General features: G+C 36.5%; 1 protein-coding gene across 1 annotated transcript; it reads left to right on the top strand.

Moving 5' to 3' along the window:
• The first annotated feature begins 11,479 nt into the window (after positions 1–11,479).
• On the top strand, positions 11,480–21,623 carry LOC107648803 (DNA glycosylase/AP lyase ROS1). The gene is made up of 20 exons (XM_088489501.1): positions 11,480–12,018; positions 12,130–12,858; positions 13,473–14,906; positions 15,015–15,419; positions 15,836–15,926; positions 16,017–17,325; positions 17,423–17,502; positions 17,699–17,783; positions 17,869–17,960; positions 18,043–18,111; positions 18,276–18,312; positions 18,405–18,487; positions 18,872–19,345; positions 19,631–19,667; positions 19,745–19,802; positions 19,971–20,110; positions 20,291–20,356; positions 20,438–20,552; positions 20,640–20,678; positions 21,121–21,623. The coding sequence occupies exons 2-20, from the start codon at positions 12,363–12,365 to the stop codon at positions 21,324–21,326; spliced, it is 5,316 nt and encodes a 1,771-aa protein (XP_088345627.1). The 5' UTR covers positions 11,480–12,018; positions 12,130–12,362; the 3' UTR covers positions 21,327–21,623.
• Positions 21,624–21,901: the final 278 nt, after the last annotated feature.

Here is a 21,901-nt window from a genome sequence, read left to right as displayed (position 1 = left end):
AATTTGCTGTTTTGACTAGGCTTATTCTAAATACAATGTTGTGATTTTGAAATTTTAAAATTTTCTAGTTTATCCCTTCTTTTCCGATCAAACCAAATTTCTTATGTAAAAGGGTAAACTAGGTCTCAACAATCCAAAATAGTTTCAAATCACAACAAAAAAAAAAACCAAAACAACTACATAACGCAAAAATATACTAAAATATGAAATATCTAGGATGCAAAGTGCAAAATGTAAAAAACTAAAATAAAAGTATCTCAAAATAACAACTATATACAATAATCCAAAAGTGCGATAAAAAGAAAGTGCAAAGTACTAAAATAATGCAAAATAGAAGATAAATATCCGAACTTATCATCCAAAATAGCTACTCCACCGACGGCGACGACGGTGACCTCCCCACACTTAAAATGGAGCATCGTCCTCGATGCTACTGCTCGGGCTCATGGTGAGGGTCAACTGTCGCAACTGGCTGGTCTCAGGCTGTGGCTCCTCCTTCTCTACCGGATTTTTCAATTTCTTCTTCATGCTTTGCTCTTCTTTATTTTGGTCTTTCATATGTGGTCACGGAAGCACCTTGAGTGTTCAAGCATTGGTAGGCTAAAGTGTGCACTACCTTAGTCAAGTTAGTCACAAACTCTACAGTGTTCCTTTGCATATCTGCTTGTCCTTGAAGTAGCAAAGTGAGGGGATCATTTATTGGATCTTGGAGTGGATAGGAGGGTTCATTATTTTAGAGAAAAGGTTCATAATAGGAAGGTGGTTCTTCTTGAGAAGGGTATAGAGACGGTGTGTATAGAGATGGTTCTTGGTAGTAATCATGATAGGGTTGTGGTGGTTCTAAAGGTTCTTGCTCATAATGTTCACAAGGAAATAGTATGGGTAATTGGTCATATGATGTATGTAAACACAGAGTGCATATACAAGTAAACAACACAAATGAATTCAGCACGGCAGTAGTGAAACAAGCCTTAAGAACAGAATCAGCATAGCAGTCACAAGAGTGCCTATAGCATCACATCACATCATTCAGCAAAGCAACAATATTAAGCCAATTAGATAACAGGAACGGAGCATTTATCAGGCTTAAAATCTTCTAACCACATCCTATCTACGTAACAGCATGCATATCTAACTAACCTAGCAAACAAAATTAATCTACTAATCTAACTAAATTCAATAAACAAAATTAAAATGAAAGTAAAGAAACAGAGCAAGGGCAGGAGCATGGTGAACATGGAATGGAGAGCAGACATAATTGAAAAGAGATGGAAGCGGAGGAAGATAACAACGCTGCCCAGAAATGGTGGCGATGGTGGACCTCGCGGTGGCCTAGGGAACAGAGGAGCAGGAGCGCCTAAAATCGAGCACAGGGTAGAGGGACGTAGGTTCTGTTTTGATAGAAAGAGGGGGTGACTGAGGAAGAAGAGAATGGTTGGTGGTGATTGTGGTGGTTTCGGAAGTCACTGGCAACAGTGGGGTGTGCGGTGGTGCTGACGGTAGCAGGGGCGAGCGGGGGTAAGAGATAGGGAAGGAGGAAGAGGAACGAGAAACGGAGAAGGAAGAAGAAAGAGAAGAGGGGGTAGGTTCGGCGGCGGTGGGTCGCCAGACGGCAGGTGATGACGGTGGTTCTGGGTTTTGGGGGGTCGTGAGTGAGAGGGAGACGAAGGGGAGAATGGAACGTTGGAGGGAAGAAGTGTTAGGGCACGCAAATGGCAAGGGTTCCTCGCGTGGATGGGGTATTGGTGATTTTTGATGAATAATTTTTGATGGTATAGAATTTCACAATTGAAATCTCATCGAAGTATAGTTCCTAAACCAACAATAATCCTTTCATACAAACATTTGTTTGTCACAAGTACAAACCCCTAAAATTATAAACCGAAGTATTCAAACCTCGGGTCGTCTCTCAAAGGAATTACAGGGTAGTGTTCTTGTTATTGGTCATGGACATGTATATTTTGGGATTTTGATTAGGAAACAAGAAAAGTAAATGATAAAGGAAATCAAATGACAAAAGGGTCTTGGCAAGGTTTGGTGGTCAAGGCTCTCTATCCTTATCACTAACCACAATATGATAATTGCAAGGATTAATCTCACTAAGTCATCCTCTATCAAATAAAGGAAAGTCAAATGAGTTATATCAATCCAAGTCCATAAGTCCTAGCTATTCACTAATTGAATTAATGAGAACTAGAGTCAATGGCTATCAACTATTAATCACTTGGATATTAGTAACTCAAGAATTCCTAAGTTACCTTCCCAAGCCAAGAGCATAAAATTCTATTCTAACATCTTCTCAAGCATTTTGACAAACACTTGGAAGGTATAAAAGAAAAGCATAGTAACTTGACAACAGGAATGAAATCTAACAACAATTATTGCAAGAAATTAACAACAACAATCAAAAGGAACACTATTGACATGAATTACCTCAAATTGAATTGAAAGAAAAGAGAAGAGAAGAGACGATAGTGAATCTACAACAAAGCATAGTAACAAAATAGAAGAAATTACAACAAAGGAATAAAAGAATGATGAATGTAACAACAAAGAATTGAGAAGTAGAAGTAGAAGTAGAAGAGAGCATGAATCAAAACCTAGATCTAAGATTATTGACCTAAACCTAATCCTAATCCTAATCCTAGAGAGAAGTAAGAGCTTCTCTCTCTAAAACTCACTCTAAACTAATCCTTATGTCACTAATGATGTAAGATGTGAATGATTGATGGAATCCCCTTCAATCCTTGGTCCTTTTAAGCATTTTGGTGCCAAAGTTGGTTTGGATCGGGCCCCACAGCTTTTCAGAATTCGCTGGGCACGTTTTTCACTTAAAAATCACGTGCGGCCACCGACGCGTGAGCGTACATTGCGCGTGCGCGTGGATGAATATATCCAAATCTTTGACTTTTTCATGTGTTCTCTAGTTTGCATGCTTTCCTCTTCACTCCTTTGATCAATTCCTAGCCTTTTGAATCCTGAAATCACTAGCAAACACATCAAGACATCTAGTGGAATCAAAGGTGAATTAAAATCATCAAATTAAAGGTCTAAAAGCATGTTTTCACACTTAAGCACAAACTAAGAGAGAATCACAAAACCATGCTATTTCATTGAGTAAATATGAGAAAAGTTTAAAAAATACTCTAAATTCAACATAAGATAAACCCTAAAATGGGGTTTATCAAAAGCCAACAAAGTGTCGAGAGGGCCCAACAACAAGGTTGCGCATATGCTGTGACAACGGATGAGGCTGCTAGATCAGAGGTTTTGAATTGAGGTAAATGTGACACTGATTACCGAACTATAATTACATTGTATAGTACTGAAACTGTAAGGTCCCACATCGGTTGGGGAGGGGAACGAAGCATACCTTATAAGGGTGTGGATAACTCTCCCTAGTATGACGCGTTTTGACGAGTGAGTGTGGGGGCTTCGGCTATCATCCCTATCGTCAAAGGCGAAACCGTGAGGCCTTGTGTGCCAAAGCGAACAATATCGTGCTAGCAGATGGTCTGGGCTGTACCAGATGGTATCAGAGTCAGAGCCCGGATCGATGTGCTAGCGAGGGCGCTGGGCTCTCTTAGGGTGGATTGTAAGGTCCCACATCGGTTGGGGAGGGGAGCGAAGCATGCCTTATAAAGGTGTGGATACCTCTCCCTAGCATGACGCGTTTTGACAAGTGAGTGTGGGGGATTTCGGCTATCATCCCTATCGTCAAAGGCAAAACCATGAGGCTTTGTGTGCCAAAGCGGACAATATCGTGCTAGCGGGTGGTCTGGGTTGTTACAGAAACACTGTGTTTGCTCACAGCCTATGACGGAGATAAAGGTTTTAGGATCGAAAGTGTCAACCTTAAGGCTGAACCTTAACTTAATTGTGTTGCATAGAATGTCACCGATAGAGCTGGCAGAAATTAGGATTTTGTCATAGGAACTACTGAGAAAGAAATCTGTTTGATTAATTATTTCCCGTGGGGAGCACCAATTATGTCCGTGAAGAGCAAAGACGATAGTAGAAGGCATTATGTGTGAAAGTGTGTTAATAAATCTTCGTGATTCGATCTATCTTTCTTTTGTAGCTTGTATCGGAGTTTTTATCTTGGATTCTTTCTTTGAAAATGATTCGATCATCTTTTCAATCCTATTATTTACTTTCATGTATTCATGTATGAATCTTGTACCTTTCAAAGTGAGCCTGACCTTGTTTTGGTACAATCAAGCGATCCTTAAATCTTTGGAAACTTGTAGTTAGATTGCCTTCTTCTTGAACTTGTGTTTCTTTAGTATCAGCTAAGACTTAATCGATTTAATATGCCTTATTCTTTCTATGAAAGGTTCTGGATTTGGATTTTTTCTTGAGATACACTTTAATTCTTTTTTTGGTGCATTTCGATGGTTTTCCTATAACATCATTTTATCGTAATTCTAAATAATCCTCTCGACTTATCGTGATAACCCTCTGTACTTCTTCGTTTGAGCTTAGTAATCCTTTCAAAATAAACTCGAACTTGTTTCGGCGTCGCGTACAAATCCTAGATGTAACTCTCGACATGTTAGAACACGACTTATGAAGTCAGAAGATAAAACTATGCGTATGCGACATCATGAGGAGTTGTCAAGCTTTGAATTTCGTAAATTGATTTGCAAGGATACACCGTTGGTGTGTACGACCTGTTGTGAGAAGAGTTTTCAAATTTGAAGGAGAAAATTAACTATAGCGCTAGTATTCGTGTTACTTGAACTTAACAAACCACTCAGAGATTTCCGCGATGCATTATTAAGGGTTTAGTTTGCATATTGATGTAACATCGGAACATGGTGGCTTATGCCTCATGGTATCTGAGACGTCATGAAGTGAACTTTTTTGACGCATGACTTGGGGCTAGCGGCTGTTGTGTTTGTTTTGAGGATTCGGAAGCATTACCTGTATGGAGTAAGGGTTTAGTAAGAGACTAGGACTTAACTTGAATTATCACCCTGGAAAGCTGAATATAGTGACAGATGTTTTGAGTAGGAAGTCCTTGAGTGTGGCTTGGAGGATGCTCTAGAAATATGAGTTATTAAATAAGTTTGCGGATCTGAGGTTAGGAGTGGAGGATGTGGCTGAATGTGTAAGTTTGAATCTGTTATAAATCACAAGTGGTCTTAAGACTGATAGTCAGAAAGCACAACGAGAGTGAGGATCTATAGAAGATGTTAAGGATTATGGTACAAAGAAAATAAGAAGAGATTAAGAAGAATTGAGAAGGAGTTCGGAGGTGTAAGGAGAGAGATTGCATATCAAGTATAGGGAACACTTGCAAAAATGAGATACTGTCTGAAGCTCACAAAAGCAGATTTTTAATTTATCCAAGGAATGACAAAGATATGTCATTACTTGAAAGCGAGATTGAGGCAACTAAATTTTGAGGGTAAAATTTTTAATAAGGTGGGTAGGATGTAAGACTCAGAAAAAATTACAAAAGGATTATTTGGATAATTAATTATTAAATTAAAATAGTTAAAACGTGCCTGGACAGAGTCAAAAATTAAAACTTAGTAATTTGAAATTTTAACAATGATATTTTGATTCGAAAAATTTTTTCGAGCGGAAAAATATAATTTTTTGGCGGAAAAATGTGTAAAATGCATATTGGTAACTTAACCGACAGTACCGGCTTATGTTTGTCTGACATTTTAAGTGAGATAATTAATTCTGAGTGAAGAGAACTAAGAAATTAAAATTCATTATTAGAAAAATAAAAATAATTAAAATACGAATTAAAACACTAGGTTTTAACCCAAAGTTGGGCTAACGGGCTAAATCGAGTGAATTGGGCCCAAGTGAGCCCAAGTCCACAGTATAAATACCCCACAACACACAAAATTCAACTCATTCTCATCAAAGTGAGAGAGAGAGAGCTCGTGGATGTGAAGGGAGAAAAGGGGAAGAACCAAAACCTAGAGCACTATTCACCTCAAATTTCAATCACTCATAACTTTTGATCCAAAATTTCGATTGACGAGCTGTTTTGGCCACTTGTCTGTCTCGAAATCCTCTTCAATTCTATTTTAGCCTTGTGATAAGAAACTCTAAAATTTTTGTCTAGTTTTCTTTTCTCTAGCAATTCATATTTTTTGTTTTAAGGGTGCTAAGATATTAGAATTTTGATTCTTTAGGGGTACTCTAGTGTGGATTCCAAGTGAGTTCCACCCCAAATTCGAATGGGTAAGGTAAAGAATCACTAAATTCTTATGGTTAGTTGAATTTGATAAGCCCTAGTGCTTGATTTTGGTACAATGTATGAATTTAGATTGAATGTATGTTGATTTGGTGAATTGGATTGCTTGGAGTTGGACTCTTGTGGCTGAACTTGAAAGCTTGAGAGGAAGAAGTCCTTTTGGTGGTTTTGAGCTTAGAGAAAAATTAGCTAAGGTACGGTTTAAGTTTTATTTAAATACCATGGAATATGACATGAAGTCCTAGGCTAGATGCCCCTAGGAATATGATTAAATTGTAGGATTAGATGGAATTAAATGTTATAATTGATGAAGTATTAATTTTGATTTTAAATTGGTAATTGGTTGTTTGAGTTGTGAGAATGTAGTATGAGTTACTTAGAAGTGAATAATTGTAAAGAAGGTGATATGAACTTGGTGATTGAGAATGATGGATTGATGAATTGTTGATTGATTGTTTATGATTTATGAGTTTATGAATTTATGAATTGATGAAATTTGGGCTGGAAGCTGTGGATTTTGGGCCTGAGGCCCGAAAATGTGAGTTTGGTAAGTGTGATGAATTGAATTGATGAGAATTTGATGTGGTTGTGATTGGGTTAGTATTTGTTGAAATTGATTGTTGATAAGATAAGGATTGGTGAATTGTGAATGGAGATTATTAAATTGAATAGATAGAAAGGTAGAGGATGAAGAAAATATATCTTGAGATTGGTTAGAGATGAATTGGTATGGTTTTGAATTAGTTTGGATTGTAAATTCTTTGAAATTTGGCAAATTCTATTTTTAGGTCAAATGAATTTTTGACCAACTTTGGCGGACCGTAACCGTGTCCTCGAAGTTGAAAATTTAATGAAATTAGATTTTTATGAAAGTTTATTCAATGGTCTTCCAATGGTTCATGAATGGTTAAAAAATTATTTCTAATGAAAAATTTATGCGTATTTGAAGTTTTCGATAAAAATTGAATTCTACAGCATATCAGCTTTTTGAAAACCTAGTATGCATGCGTACGCAAAAACATCATGCGTACGTGAGCGTTTGGCTCGGCCAAGTGCTCTCTCGTATGTAAACGTGGCTCATGTGCGCGCCATGTCTTTTTGACACGCATGCGTATGCGGAGGGTGGTCCGCGTACGCGACTTTTCCAACTTTCAACTCATGCGTGCGGGGGAGCCATGTGTACGCATGACCACCCAGTTTTGTAAAAAATGTATTTTTTGTATTTTTAATCATTCTTCGAGCCTTCTAAATTTATGTAAACCCTATTATGAGTCTAAAGTCAGTGGAATAGAGGATAGAGGAACTAGAAATAAGATTGAATGAGACTAAGACATGAGGATGACAGTTTATGTTTAAGGTAGGATGAGGAGGATGATTGAGTATGAATGAGACATGATGATAATGGTTTATGATTAAGACATAATGAGGATGATTATAAGAATGTGAGAGGATGATGATTGAGTATGAATGAGATATGGTGATGACTGATGATGATTTTGATTATGAACGGAATGAAATGCATTGAGAAGGAAGTCGATAATAGAATAAATTTTGAATTGAGATGTACCTACCTGGGTAGATGCAGTAGAGTAATTCTACTTATTTCACAATGTGGTTGAGATGTACCTGTTTAGGTAGATGCAGTGGTGTGGTTTCACTTGCTCCAGGTTTAGCGAGGACGATAGTTTCATCCCACTCGCGGAGATTTTGAGTTTTAACTTGGCAAAGATCGTGGTGGTGTATCTCTTGAAAATTAATGTTTCTAGAAATGTTGAATTTTATGAGTCTTCTTTTTTCTTTCATAAAAGTATTTTTCTTCATAATTTATCTAGCCCAACCATTCTTTTGAACCCACCATCAGCTCAACAACACAAAAGAACATTCCTTTTCGTTCCTATTGGGCCTCCATCCCTGTCCATTGAACCAACAAACCTCCAATAATTACATTCCATTACTCCATCCTCTCTTCACCCAATACCCACCACAACCGAGTCATCATCCCTTACTAACCCTCTTCAGCTTTTAGTGACTCTATCGAGTCCCTCTTCTCCCACCTCTCCTGCATCTGAGCATCACCCCAACCTTCTTATCGTTATTTTATATTATCCTTGCACTCTGACTATGAGCCAAAGTCTTTTCAGGAAGCAAATATGTTATCCTATTGGCGTAATGCTATGAGAGATGAATTATTTGCTTTGGAGTTAAACTAGAGCTGGTGTTTAGTTGATCATCCCCCTAATGTAAATTCCATCGGATGTAGGTGGATTTACAAGATAAAATGGTGTCTTGACGGTTTCATTGAGCGATATAAGCTCGCCTTATGGCCAAAGACTTTACTCAAATAGAGGGTGTGGACTTTATTGAGATATTCTTTTCGGTAGTAAACAACAATCAAAATTGTATTAGCTCTGCCTCAGTTAAGAAATGGTCAATTCACCACCTGGACGTGAATAATTCTTTCCTACATGGAAAATTGACACAAGAAGTTTACATGGCTCTTCTTCATGGTTTAATTTCTAGTCGCTCAAACCAGTGCTGTTGCATACTCAAGTATACGGATTACGTCAATCTAGCTGAGTATGGTATGAAAAGCTCTCTTTACGTCATATTTCTTGTAGGTATCAGTAGACCGTATTTGATTACAGCTTGTTCATTAAAGTTATATGTAGTTAGGTTTCCATTTTATTAGTTTATGTTGATGACATTGTGATAACTGGTAATTCCTCATCTGAAATCGCTTCAATTAAACAAACTCTGGATATTCATTTCAGAATCAAGAATTTAGGGACTTTGAAATATTTTCTTGGAATCGAAGTAGCTCATAGTGCACAACGCATTTCTTTGTCTCAACATTAATACTGTTTGGACTTATTAAATGATTTCGGTCTCTTGGGTGCAAAATCTGCATCTGTTCCTATGGATAGTGTTACATGACTTTTCCAAGATGATCCCTCCTATATCAAATCCTTTTATCTACTGCTGATTGGTTGGTCGTCTCATTTATCTCACTACTACCTGCCCCGACATCACCTACGCCACTCAACAACTTAGTTAGTTTATGGTTGCCCCCACTCAAGTTCGTTATTGTGATGCTATCTGAGTTCTTAGATATCTGAAAAATAGCCTAGGAAGAGGTTTTTCTTTCCTAGAAGTTTAGCATTACAGATTTTTGGTTTTAGTAATTCTGATTGGGCTGGTTATCGAGACACTAGATGCTCGTTGACAGGATTCTGTTTCTTCTTCGGAGATTCTCCAATTTCTTGGAAGACTAAAAAGCAAAATATGGTAACCCGATCGTCTACAAAAGCAAAATATCGTGCATTTGTAAATTTACTTGTAAACTTCAATAGATTCTAAACTTCCTGAAAGTTTTGCATGTCACTTGTGCTCGCCCTCCGATTTCATATTGCGATAATCATAGTGCTCTCCGTATTGCGGCGAATTCTATTTTTTATGAGTGAACCAAATACTTAGAAGTTGACTGTCACTTTGTGCGCCAAAAAGTTTAAGTTGGCATGATGAAACTTTTTTCTGTTTTCTCCTCGGGACAACTAGCTGACATCTTCATCAAGTTTCTCTTTCCTCGACTCTTTTACACCAATTTGTCTAAACTGATCATTCTCGACATCTTTCATCCTCTAATTTATGTGGGCGTATTGAATCACACATCACAAATAACCCGTACAAAAATTCATCAAAGAATACTCAGGTCCATTTAGATTGATATTTTCTCTAATTATTTAGATTTTATGATATATTCTGTTTGTTTCTTCCAATATTATTTCAGAAGCAATGAATCACCATATCAATATCTTTGTTGTTAATTTTAAGGATCTTTGAGGATTTGAAAAGATTTGCTGATCTATACAAAATTTTCACTCTATATATATACCTATTCCAATCATTGAATCACAATATACAGAAAATACACAATTGTATCTACATTTGTCTTGTTGTCTTTTATATACTCCTAATTTTTATGTCCTTAGAATATTTTTAAATCATCATATTTATAATTACCAAATAAAAATGAACAAATTTAAATAAATTTTGTTTCCCATAAAAGAGAGTAAACACTTATTGACTGAACAACAACAATAACAAGTTGTATGATAGTAGATATTCGTTGACCGTCTAATATATGATTACCAAAATTTCTTTTTGACTACTTAACAAGGTAATAATAACTTTTATATTCGTGATTATCAATTAGTTCCCCTAAGTTCTGTTCAAGAGTATTCAATATGCTTTATTGAATCAAATTAGAATATTAAAATATTATGTTTCATGCATATTAAATTAAATTCCCAATATTTATTTTGAAAAAGGAGATTGTACTTTAATTTTTGAATAATAGAAAACAAAGGAGATTACTAGTTTTGGTTTTGCATTCTTCTAATTTGATTTTTCTTTACTTTTGTTGTCATGATCAGCTAAAGCCATGATGATTGATATTTATTGTAATCATTATTATAAAAGTCTAGAGAGTCAGTATTTTTATTAAAATTTGACTAATACTTAATCAGTAACAAAAAATGAGTAATTTTATGTTATTGGATGAAATTTCACACTATTAAAAATATCAATAATAATTAATTAATAGCTATAAATTACAAAATTTACTAGTCCTCTAATACTTCTCATTATATTTTCATATTTAGTTATAAATCTAAAGCTAATCCTTAAAAAACCAATATGAAGAGATTGTATACAAAAATTTTTAAACATTTATCTGGATCGTACTAATATCTATGGAAAAAAAGTTAATCTTTATGCTCATAATATCTATGAAAAAAATTATCCACTGCATTATCTGAGAATGACGTATGCATTATCCAAGGCCAAAATACTAATTAAATATAGAGCTGCATAAAAAGTTAAAAATCAAAACGAATATAACACAGTAATTTTTTTCCATAATAATAATATTTAGGAAAATAATCGATATCTGCTATTAAATCAATTTATAATATTCTATTCCATAGAAATAATCTGCTTTTAATATATATGTTCATCTAATTTATTTTTAATTTTAATTAAACTAATATTCATTATGGGGCTTCACTTTTTTATGTTTAATGCAAAACAATGTGAACACGGGCCTTTGGTGTTGCCAAAAAATTCCTACATGTATAATAAATTATTTGCATGGCACGTAATTCTAAACATGTACATGCAAAACGTTGCATGACATGTAAGAATTACGTAGCCTATTTTTCGAATAGTACAAATATCATTTCTCTTCGTCTTCGCGCCGCGTCCTTTGCAAAGGCTGTGAGAAATTAAGGTGCGGCGGAGCAGGATACAAATAAATCCTTTCAACAAATATTAAATTGACCCCAACAAGATCTATAAAGTATAATAATGGAGGCAGGGTGCATATCAGCATATGCAAACATATAGAATTTTGTGTAGTCATGCTTATCGGTTCTCACTTTCTGTAAAGTAATATTTTTTCCCTCAATTTTGCCCTGGATAGATATCAGATCTCCCTCATTGTCATTGACTCACTATACCTACTGTAACTACATCTCCATGATTTTCTCCGAATTTTCGTTTTAAATTTGGTTTTGGTCTCATGGAAGGGGTTCCTATTCACCGCCAGCAAAAAGCGGAGTGATCAAGAAGAATCAGCCAATTTTCCGTTTCGGCTTTCGACACACATGGTCGACATGTCTCTGCGATTTTTATAATTCAGTTTAATTTTTATTTTATGGGCATAAAACTCTTAAATCCTATTGCAATTACTATCTTGACTAGCACCAGCTTTGTCAGTAACCGGTTACTTTCGACAGGTACATTTTCACCTCTATCAATGTTCATGAACTGCATCTATACTTATCTTTAATTTATCTCTATTAATTTCAATTTAATTTGTCTCTAAGAAAACCCTTGTTTTGCCTCAGGGCGGCACATCACTGAAAATGGGTCCTTACAACCAGCACCTAACTGAGTAAAGATGTGGGTCTTTTCTCGGAAAATTGAGCTTTGTAGAATACCCTGAAAGAGCTCCATCCACTCGGCTATTTTGTCTGTTCTGTAACCATTTTCTTGTCATTTCCTTCTTTTGTTTGGGTCAATTTTAATCCTTTTTAATAGGGATTTAAGAGCTCTAACTGAAAAGGCCTTCAACCAAAGAATGGAGATTGGAGAAACTGATAGAAACAAGGTTCAAGGAGAGGTTCCATGGATCCCCAACACCCCTTCGAAGCCTATTCTTCAAAGACCGCCGCCAATCTATGCTCCTCGAGAAGGAATCGAGATCGGGTCACATTCTAATGCGGTATCTGCATGTTGTGAATCCTCAACCAATGCAGAAATTGAGACCAGGCAACACCTTCGGCTACCACATGAGGCTGCAGTAACAAACATTGCCTGTGACAGTGACAAAACAAGTGCAAGATTGTCCTTTGACAACAATTCTGTGTCGAGTAATAACGGCTTTGCGGAGCTTTTGGCTCAGGCTAATGCTGCTTCAGCAACCTCCGTTGCAGCATATGCAGATTTTCTGAGGAATCATTTTGTTCCTAATTTAAATACAGAGATAAACCCCACCTGTGCTTTACTTGGCCAAGGTCATCTCTCTTATGGGCAACCCTTGTTCAATGCTACTCACAATTGTCAAGATCCTCGAGGTAACGAAAGTAAATTTGGGTTGATGCTTTGCTGTGTTATATTATTTGTTTAATTTTGATACACAGTACAAAACTCTTATCCACGTGGTCGAATCTGATTGAATAAACATCAACGTAGAAAATTTTTTATAAAAATTAAACTCTTATATTATTATACAAATGTTTTCTGCTTCGGCAACACCTTGAACCATGATGAGTGCTGGGTTGGGTAAATAATTAGTGACATAGTCAGGCTGAAGAATGTAAACGCATAGTATTTTAAAGATATGACACTGAGAATAACATGAATGGAGGGGGTAAAGGCCACAGGAGAATATAACCTGCTGCCATAGAGAAAAACAATTGTAAATTCCTACAAATTATTAATTTTGGAAGTACTTTCATGTTTATATTGTATCTTCCATTTATTGCTGACTTGAGGAATTTCATCTTAAGCATGCTAATTTGCATTCGAAGTTGAATCTGACAGAACTAGTTTTCTAATGAAAGTATTTTCATTTCACCTGGTAACTGAAAAAAGTATTTGCACGATAAATATATCATTTTTCATCTTTTGATATTCAATAAATCTGAAACCATAAGGTTCTGACAGACATTCACTTGATATGCACCAGGATCATCATTCTTTACTTACTATCGCCATAACACTCCTTATGCTGCCCCACATGGTCCAGATAATGCTGTCAGAACAGGAAACACACAATATGCAGAGACACAACTGCATATGGAAAAGAAGGATCAAGGCAGAGAAGAGAATAAAGTTTCAGATGCAGAGCACAACAATAATGACAGCCCACAAAACAAAGAACTTTGTGATCCTTTAATAGAATTTGGTGCAGTTTCTACACAATGCCAAGAGAATCAGAGCCAGAATAAGGAAATAAATCCCCATGTTAATCTGAACAAGACACCACAACAAAAACCAAGAAGAAAGAAGCACCGCCCCAAGGTCATCATAGAAGGCAAACCGAGGAGAAACAGTAAAACAAAGACCCCAAAGTCTGATCAATCAAAAGAAAGCTCAACCAGCAAAAGGAAATATGTAAGAAAGAAGGGATCAAACACAACTTCTACTCCTCAAATAGAAGTGACGGGAGAATTGACTAATCCATTGATGCCAGAATCTGCCAAAAAGACATGCCGAAGATCCTTAAATTTTGACGTAGGAGATCAACAAAGGCAGAGAAATTCTAGATGCATAGAAGATACAAACATAAATTTAGGCAGAGAAACTGTTGCAGCAACAAATACTTTGACAAATGAAGGAAGACAAGCCCTCGGTACACCTCTTTCAGAAAGCAATTCTTGTTGGGCAATGCCACATGCTAACTCGATAGAGAATGGCAACAAAAGAAAGGGTCCACAGGATGAAAACAGAAACAGGGCACAAATTCTATCAAGCAGTGACACAAGAATTTCAACCACAAGTTTACAAGCAGTTGGTTCCAAGAGAAAGCATACAGGAACCATTAAGCATGAGGATACCAACAGCATTAATCTGATTGGGGTACAATATAATATGTTGCAGGCACACTACCAAGAGAGTTGGATTCAATTTCCAAATATTCAGAAGAAAAGGAGAAGTGAAAAGGGGAAAAATTCCAATACATCTTCAGCAAGTGCAACAAAAATTGTAGAAGTAGAAGTGTGCCCTCAAGATGCTAGATCAAGTCCTTACGCCTCAACTTCAAACTTTTGGCCCACTAGTTCTGAATATAATGCAGTAAAAGTCCCAGTCATGATTACAGCTACAGAAAGAGTTATTCATGATAAACCCCAGTCATTCAGATATAACTTATCTTCATGGCAGCCTATGCAAACCAAAAGAAGATCAAAACTCCCTACACGAAAGACATCTGTGAATGCTGAAAGAGAACAGACATGTATTGATGCTTTAGTTGCAGATATGGGAGCAACACTCAAAAAAAAGAAAAGAACTAAAAAGAGAAGCACTCTTGTCAGTTCAGCATATTCTTGCACAAGTGAAATGCAGCAGCATCAAAAAGTTATGCTGGAAAATTGCAGCTTGCCCTTGAACAACTTATTAGGTATTCCAACTGAACCTTTGAACCTTTTTTCCCAATAGCATTATAATTGCTGCAAACCTAATAATTCTATCATGCATTTTGTTCTGATAGTTTAACTCATTGATGCAGTTGTTGGCAGTGAAGAGACATGGAAAAATGTGCATAGTGCAGACGAATTAACAGAGCAATTTAGGCACCTAAACATAAATAGAGAAAGCAGAGAACTTCTATTACATGGGCAGAATACACTTGTCCCGTATAACCAGCAACATCAAAAGCACAAAGGCCCTGCCAATGGATATGGCACCATCATTCCCTATGAGGGCTCATTTGATCTCATTAAAAAACAACGCCCACGACCTAAAGTTGACCTTGATGAGGAGACTAATAGAGTGTGGAAGCTTCTTCTATTAGATATAAACAGTCCTGGAATTGATGGAATGGATGAAGACAAGGCTAAATGGTGGGAAGAAGAACGAAAAGTGTTCCGTGGAAGGGCCGACTCATTTATTGCACGGATGCATCTTGTACAAGGTATCCATGGTGAACTTCCTAGGATATGAACACTAACCACTTCACACACAAATCTAACAAATACCCAATAACTTATACTAAACAGGCAAGATGTGAGAAATTCTATCCTTTGTAAAGATACCAGCAAAAATTAACATTATCTGTTTTTCTGTGTTATGGAAAAATACAGCAGGAAACCAAGAGATCAAGAAACTGAACAAATTTACACAAAATTGAAAGAGAAATTTGTTAGTAATTTAATAAAGATAAATACCAACATAGGGGCCCAGTGAGGTATTTCATTTCCAATACTAAAATAGACTTGTAGGCAAATCCTAGTCCTAAAGCTAACATACATTATGGTAATCAAATACAGAAACTAAAATAAAATCATTTCATGTGGTTCACATATTAATTATATGGAGCTTATTCAACAGGAGACAGACGATTTTCAAAATGGAAAGGATCAGTTGTGGACTCAGTGGTGGGAGTTTTCCTCACACAAAATGTCTCGGACCATCTTTCCAGGTATGTGTGTGTGCCTCTTTATATATATATATATATAAACTAACTAAACTAGGATGTTGCAACATTTTATATTTTCCACTCTATTGGCAGTTCTGCATTCATGTCCCTTGCTGCTCGATTCCCCCTGAAGTCAAGCAACAAGTATCAAACATACAATGAGGGAAGCACAAGCTTGTTAGTCAGCAGACCACAACCAGAAGTGTACATTGTGGAACCAGAGGAGAGTTCACAGAAAGTATTGAATCCATGTGCTTATGACTTGAGTTCTATGACAATTGAGAGCACTGAACATTCTGAAGGAAAAGAAGTTGTTGACAGCAACGATTCCTGCAGAACAAATGGGAGCTTAACTAGCTCAACAGATGAATCAAACTTCAAACTGTCAGAATCAACTCAGAAACATATGAGGGACAACCATTGTCCATTGGAAAGTGGACCAATTGGTACCACCATAGGGGAAGCACAAGAAATTTCGTGTATTGGGAGTGTTAGCAAAGAGTTAAGTGACATGGTGTCATCCCAATGCTCTGTCATTACCTCTCAAATATGTGCAGAGTGTTCAGTTGAGCAAAGTCCAGAGAAGATAGGATCATGCTCAGAAAGCAACTCAGAAGTAGAAGAACTATCAAGTGCAGCCAAGTACAACATCTTTCATGATAGAACTTCTTTCAGTAAGCTTTTAGAAATGGCAAGTTTGACAACATTACATGAAGTAAACAGTCAAAAAAGCAAATCAACTGAGAACTCAAGAGATGCATCTGGTCAATCTATAGGCATAAAGCATGGCAACCAAACAGAAAAGTTGAATGTTACCCAAGATTTCCCAGAAGCCTCCATCATCACATGTAATGAATATTCTTTGAAAATGACCCCTAAAGGAGGAGTACTTGAAGCTGGCCCTTTTGAAATAGAAGACTTGTCAACTGATTTCAGAAAGAATAAAGAAGAAAATGACATGAAGGGGCCTGGTGTTCAAGCATCAGAGTCTGAAACCCAAGCTGCAATTGCCCATTCTCAATGTATGCTATCTCAGTTTCACAGTCAACAACAAAGTAATCACAAAGAGAAAAATGCTTTGCATGTTTTAGAAGAAACTCAAGATCCTATACAGAAACCAAGGGAATTAGATTGTGGTCATGAGAGCAATACCGTCAAAGAACACACTAAAATTGCCTCCACAAAATCAACAAAGAGTAGGGTGCACCTAAAGGATAAAAAAGATAATTTTGATTGGGATAGTTTAAGAAGACAAGCACAAGATAAGGCCGGGAAGAGGGAAAAGACAGAAAACACCATGGACTCTTTGGACTGGGATGCTGTTAGACGTGCAGACGTCAGAGAGATTGCTGATGCAATCAAGGAAAGGGGCATGAACAACATGCTTGCTGAACGTATTAAGGTAAAATCAATTAACAATGAAATGTTGTTTAAATGCGGTGTTTGGAAAGAGAAAAAAGCTTCAATGCAACTAATAGTGAATCATATATAATATGCAGAACTTCTTAAATCTCTTGGTTGATAAACATGGGGCCATTGACCTTGAGTGGCTAAGAGATGTTCCACCAGATCAAGCAAAGTAAGTGCAAAGAAAATTTTCAACCATTTTATTAGAATTGTATTTCCCATACATATGATATTGTCATGTGTCGACTGAAAGTTTGTTAACTTGAGGTCTCAATTCACTTGTAACACAAAGATATTCCATTAAATATTTAGATGCAATTCATTCAAGCAGGAAAAATGCATAAAGCAAATTCTACTCATGCTTGCAGAGAATACTTGCTCAACATAAGGGGATTGGGATTGAAGAGCGTGGAGTGTGTGCGACTTTTAACATTGCATAATCTTGCATTCCCGGTAAGTTGGAAAAAAAAAAGAAGAGAAAAAAGAATACAATTACAGGAAATTGGAACAGATATGAACAATTGTTGCACTTCAATAGGTTGACACCAATGTTGGACGAATAGCAGTACGTTTGGGATGGGTGCCTCTCCAGCCACTACCTGAGTCACTACAATTGCATCTTCTAGAATTGTAAGTACTACCAAAATAAAACGTATAAGCCTATAAGCCACTAATTCAACTAAATAAGATCTAACACCATTGGCTTATATAGGTACCCTGTGCTGGAATCCATACAAAAATATCTTTGGCCCCGACTGTGCAAGCTAGACCAAAGAACACTGTAACAATTTACCTTTAATTTACAGTTGTACATTAAAAATAAAAGTATCTCTCTTTTAATGATATGACAATATCACATAAGTTGTAATTAAGTTATACTAAATCATAAACTATTTATCTACTGATTGATTTTTTTTTTTCTTGTATTATTGGAACATATTCCAGGTATGAGCTGCACTATCAGCTGATTACATTTGGAAAGGTAAACTGCACTATCTTGTACAGCATAGATTAACCCCATTTTAAGTGAAATCCACTTGCTATTAGGACATAAGTTAAAATTAATGCATGCAGGTCTTCTGTACAAAATATAAACCAAACTGCAATGCATGCCCAATGAGAGGGGAATGTAGACACTTTGCAAGTGCTTTTGCAAGGTATGTCTTTGTTGAATTATGATTCATTGCATCTGTTATGCTTAGTATGATTGTCATGCAATTTACCATGATTTAGGACTAGAACTCTTCATTCCAATGCTTCAGAAGTATTGCAAATATTACTATTGGCAAAATAGGTACAGAAATCCGGAGAAAATCATATGAAGTTCACCTATGCTGTTATGCAGTATAATTATATATAATACCTCTATATGGACAGCAAAATATATATGACTACAGTTTATCAACATCGTAACAGTCAACTTAGAAAACAAACTTATCAATAGCTGAAATAATTATGTGCAAAGCACTTTGAAAATTCAATTTTAGATATAATTTGCAAGTTATGATAGATGCGATTACAGTATATATTATTATTTGCAGTGCAAGACTTGCCCTACCAGGACCAGAGCAAAAAGGTATAGTAATCGCAAACGGAAATAACGCAACAAATCAGAACCTGTCGGTAACCATCAATCAATTGCCCTTGCCTCTCCCTACAAATACAAGCCAAGCAGAAGAACTTCAAGAAATACAAGCAAGCAAACAACTTGAAGCAAGATCCGAAATCAATATTTGCCAACCAATTATTGAAGAGCCATCAACTCCAGAACCAGAATGCACCCAAGTGTTAGGAAATGATATAGAGGATGCCTTTTGTGAGGAAACATGTGAAATTCCAGCCATCAATGTAGACATGGAAGAACTCACTTTGAATGTACAAAATTATATGGAGGAAAACATGGATCTTCAAGAAGGTGAAATGTCAAAGGCCTTGGTCGCCCTTACTCCAGAAGCTGCCTGCATTCCAACGCCCAAGCTAAAGAATGTGAATCGATTGCGCACAGAGCATTGGGTGTAAGTAAAAATTAACTTAGTTCCAACTAATTAACCAGAAGTGGCATTCTTGATAGCAAATGAAATGTGGGCCAACGGAAGTAACAAATACTACAAGAGCAAGAAAAAGAAGCAATCGTAGGATCTTTGCATTTATCTAAAATCACACCGAGAGAATTCATATGAATCTGGCATTTAATTGAGTTCCAGTATAAAGTTTTTCAACAAGCTTTGTATCAGTCCAATGATTGATACAAGTCAAATGTTCTAAGAACTTTCGCTAATCTTTTGTTTGCCTGTATGCAGTTATGAACTCCCAGATTCACATCGTCTATTAGAAGGGGTTAGTAATTTCAACATTTGCCATTCAACTATTTTTATGCTATATGTCCAACATTGCTTATTACTTATGCACTACAGTGGGAGAAGCGAGAGCCTGATGATCCAGGAAAATACCTTCTAGCTATATGGACTCCAGGTGGATAAAATTGCTCGAGTACTAGAACCCACTTGATTAGTTTAAAATGCTTGTAAAGTTTTGTAAGCTTCACTGCATAATTAGTTGGGAAGTTTTACAGTATGTGATTTGTTAGATTTTGATACGTTTTCTAATCCTTTTTGCCAAATACATGGACATGCACATCAGGTGAGACAGCAAATTCTACACAGCCACCAGAAAAAAAATGCAGCTTTCAGGACTGTGGCCAGCTCTGTAATGAGAAAGAGTGCTTTCAATGCAACAGTTTCCGCGAAGCAAATTCACAGATAGTCCGAGGGACAATCCTGGTCTGCATGCTTATCAAAACAATAATTTGAACTATGAATAGTAATTTTGATGCTAAAACCATAGATTTTTGTTAATTCTTATGCATAGTAATCTTATAATAATTTTAAAAAATGAATTGAGCAATAGTTTGCATTCAAAATGCAAGCATTATATTGAAGTGACTTGAATTTCATGCATAGATACCATGTCGAACAGCTATGAGAGGGAGTTTTCCATTAAATGGCACCTATTTCCAAGTCAACGAGGTAAAGTAGTGTGAAATCTCACATATCCTTGAATGTATATGTATGTAACTAAAGCAGTACTAAACGTGTCATTTGAATCAGGTATTTGCTGATGATGAATCAAGTCTTAACCCAATTAGTGTTCCCCGAAGTTGGATCTGGAACCTCAGGAGGCGAACAGTATATTTCGGAACCTCCATCCCAACCATTTTTAGAGGTAAACGCTTCGAAGTTAAAATATCATAGTAAGGCAGATACTATATATCAAAAAGCTAAGCTGAGCCTACTTTTTTATGTTAACCAGGTTTAACAACACAAGAAATTCAACGATGCTTTTGGAGAGGTAAGATTTAGTTAGTTCCCAGAATTTAATCGTGATTTTTCTCAATTGACTATCCTATTTCAACCTGCATTTACCGGTGTGATAACAATCAACCGGCACTTCATAGTTGGTTTTCCATATCCTCTTCTCCTACCAGAATGTTCATGCATATCATATATTAAGGTATTGGAAAAAGATTAGAAACCAACTTTTTTCAGCCAACATTTCTATCTCCCTTTAAATTTTGCTTGTCCTTAATCTTTGTTCATCTACTACTTTGTTGGCTGATTGTTGATTCCTAGCAAAACTACAAAGTATTTGCATATGAACATTGTTACACCTATCTCCAGATTCGTAATTTAGTTATATATGAGTTACTACTCTTAGTTGCAATTGCTAACAGAGAAAACAAGTGACCAGATAACCAGTCGTATCTAAAGAGATTATGAACAATGCTCTGTAGGATATGTTTGCGTGCGGGGATTTGACAGGCAGAAAAGAGCACCGCGCCCTCTGAAGGCCAGGCTTCACTTCCCAGCTAGCAAGTTGGAGAAGAAAAAGCCATCAGCTCCAGCAAACACACCAGAAGAGCTTAATCTGAATCTGGAACCAAACCCGGAACCAAACCCGGAACAGCCAGAGCTGCTTGCCAACACTCCCAACCATTAACGGACCGGTGGAGCATGAAGACAAATCATTGTCATTCACCCGTCCTGTGTTGTATACAGTAACAAAATTAAAGTCACTGTTAATCACCTCTTCAGTTAGCCTTTTCAATTTTTATGCTCAGAGAGACAGCAGATTTTCCCAGACTAGAACCGTGACTGTATCATGTTAAAGTATAATACGCTCTTTAGCTTCATGGAGAGGAATCTGAACCAGTTAAGTAGAGATAAACTCAGCAATGTAATTCTAGATCTAGTTTGTAGAATTAAACTACATTATTTTATGTCCCTCATTTGACCAGCTTAGCTTGCAGGTTTTATCAGATTTTCAAAACTACGCATAACATCAATGAGATCCCCCTCCCTCCCTCTATAGTCTATACCCCCCCCCCCCCCCAAAACCCCCAAAAAACACCCACGCGGCAAAGAAAGTGAATCCTGCAAAGAATCCAAATATTAGCATCAATGGCTAAGGTCCTAATATTCAGGCCAAATAAACCCCATTTTTCATTGCAATTTAAGTTGAATTGTGAACCAGACTTAATAAATTCTTTTCACTTAAAAGGTATATCAAGAAGC

This window comes from Arachis ipaensis, chromosome B6, assembly GCF_059453495.1.
Source record: "Arachis ipaensis isolate K30076 ecotype BB chromosome B6, ASM5945349v1, whole genome shotgun sequence".
Taxonomy (NCBI): domain Eukaryota; kingdom Viridiplantae; phylum Streptophyta; class Magnoliopsida; order Fabales; family Fabaceae; genus Arachis; species Arachis ipaensis.
This window is presented reverse-complemented; position numbering and strand designations above follow the sequence as displayed.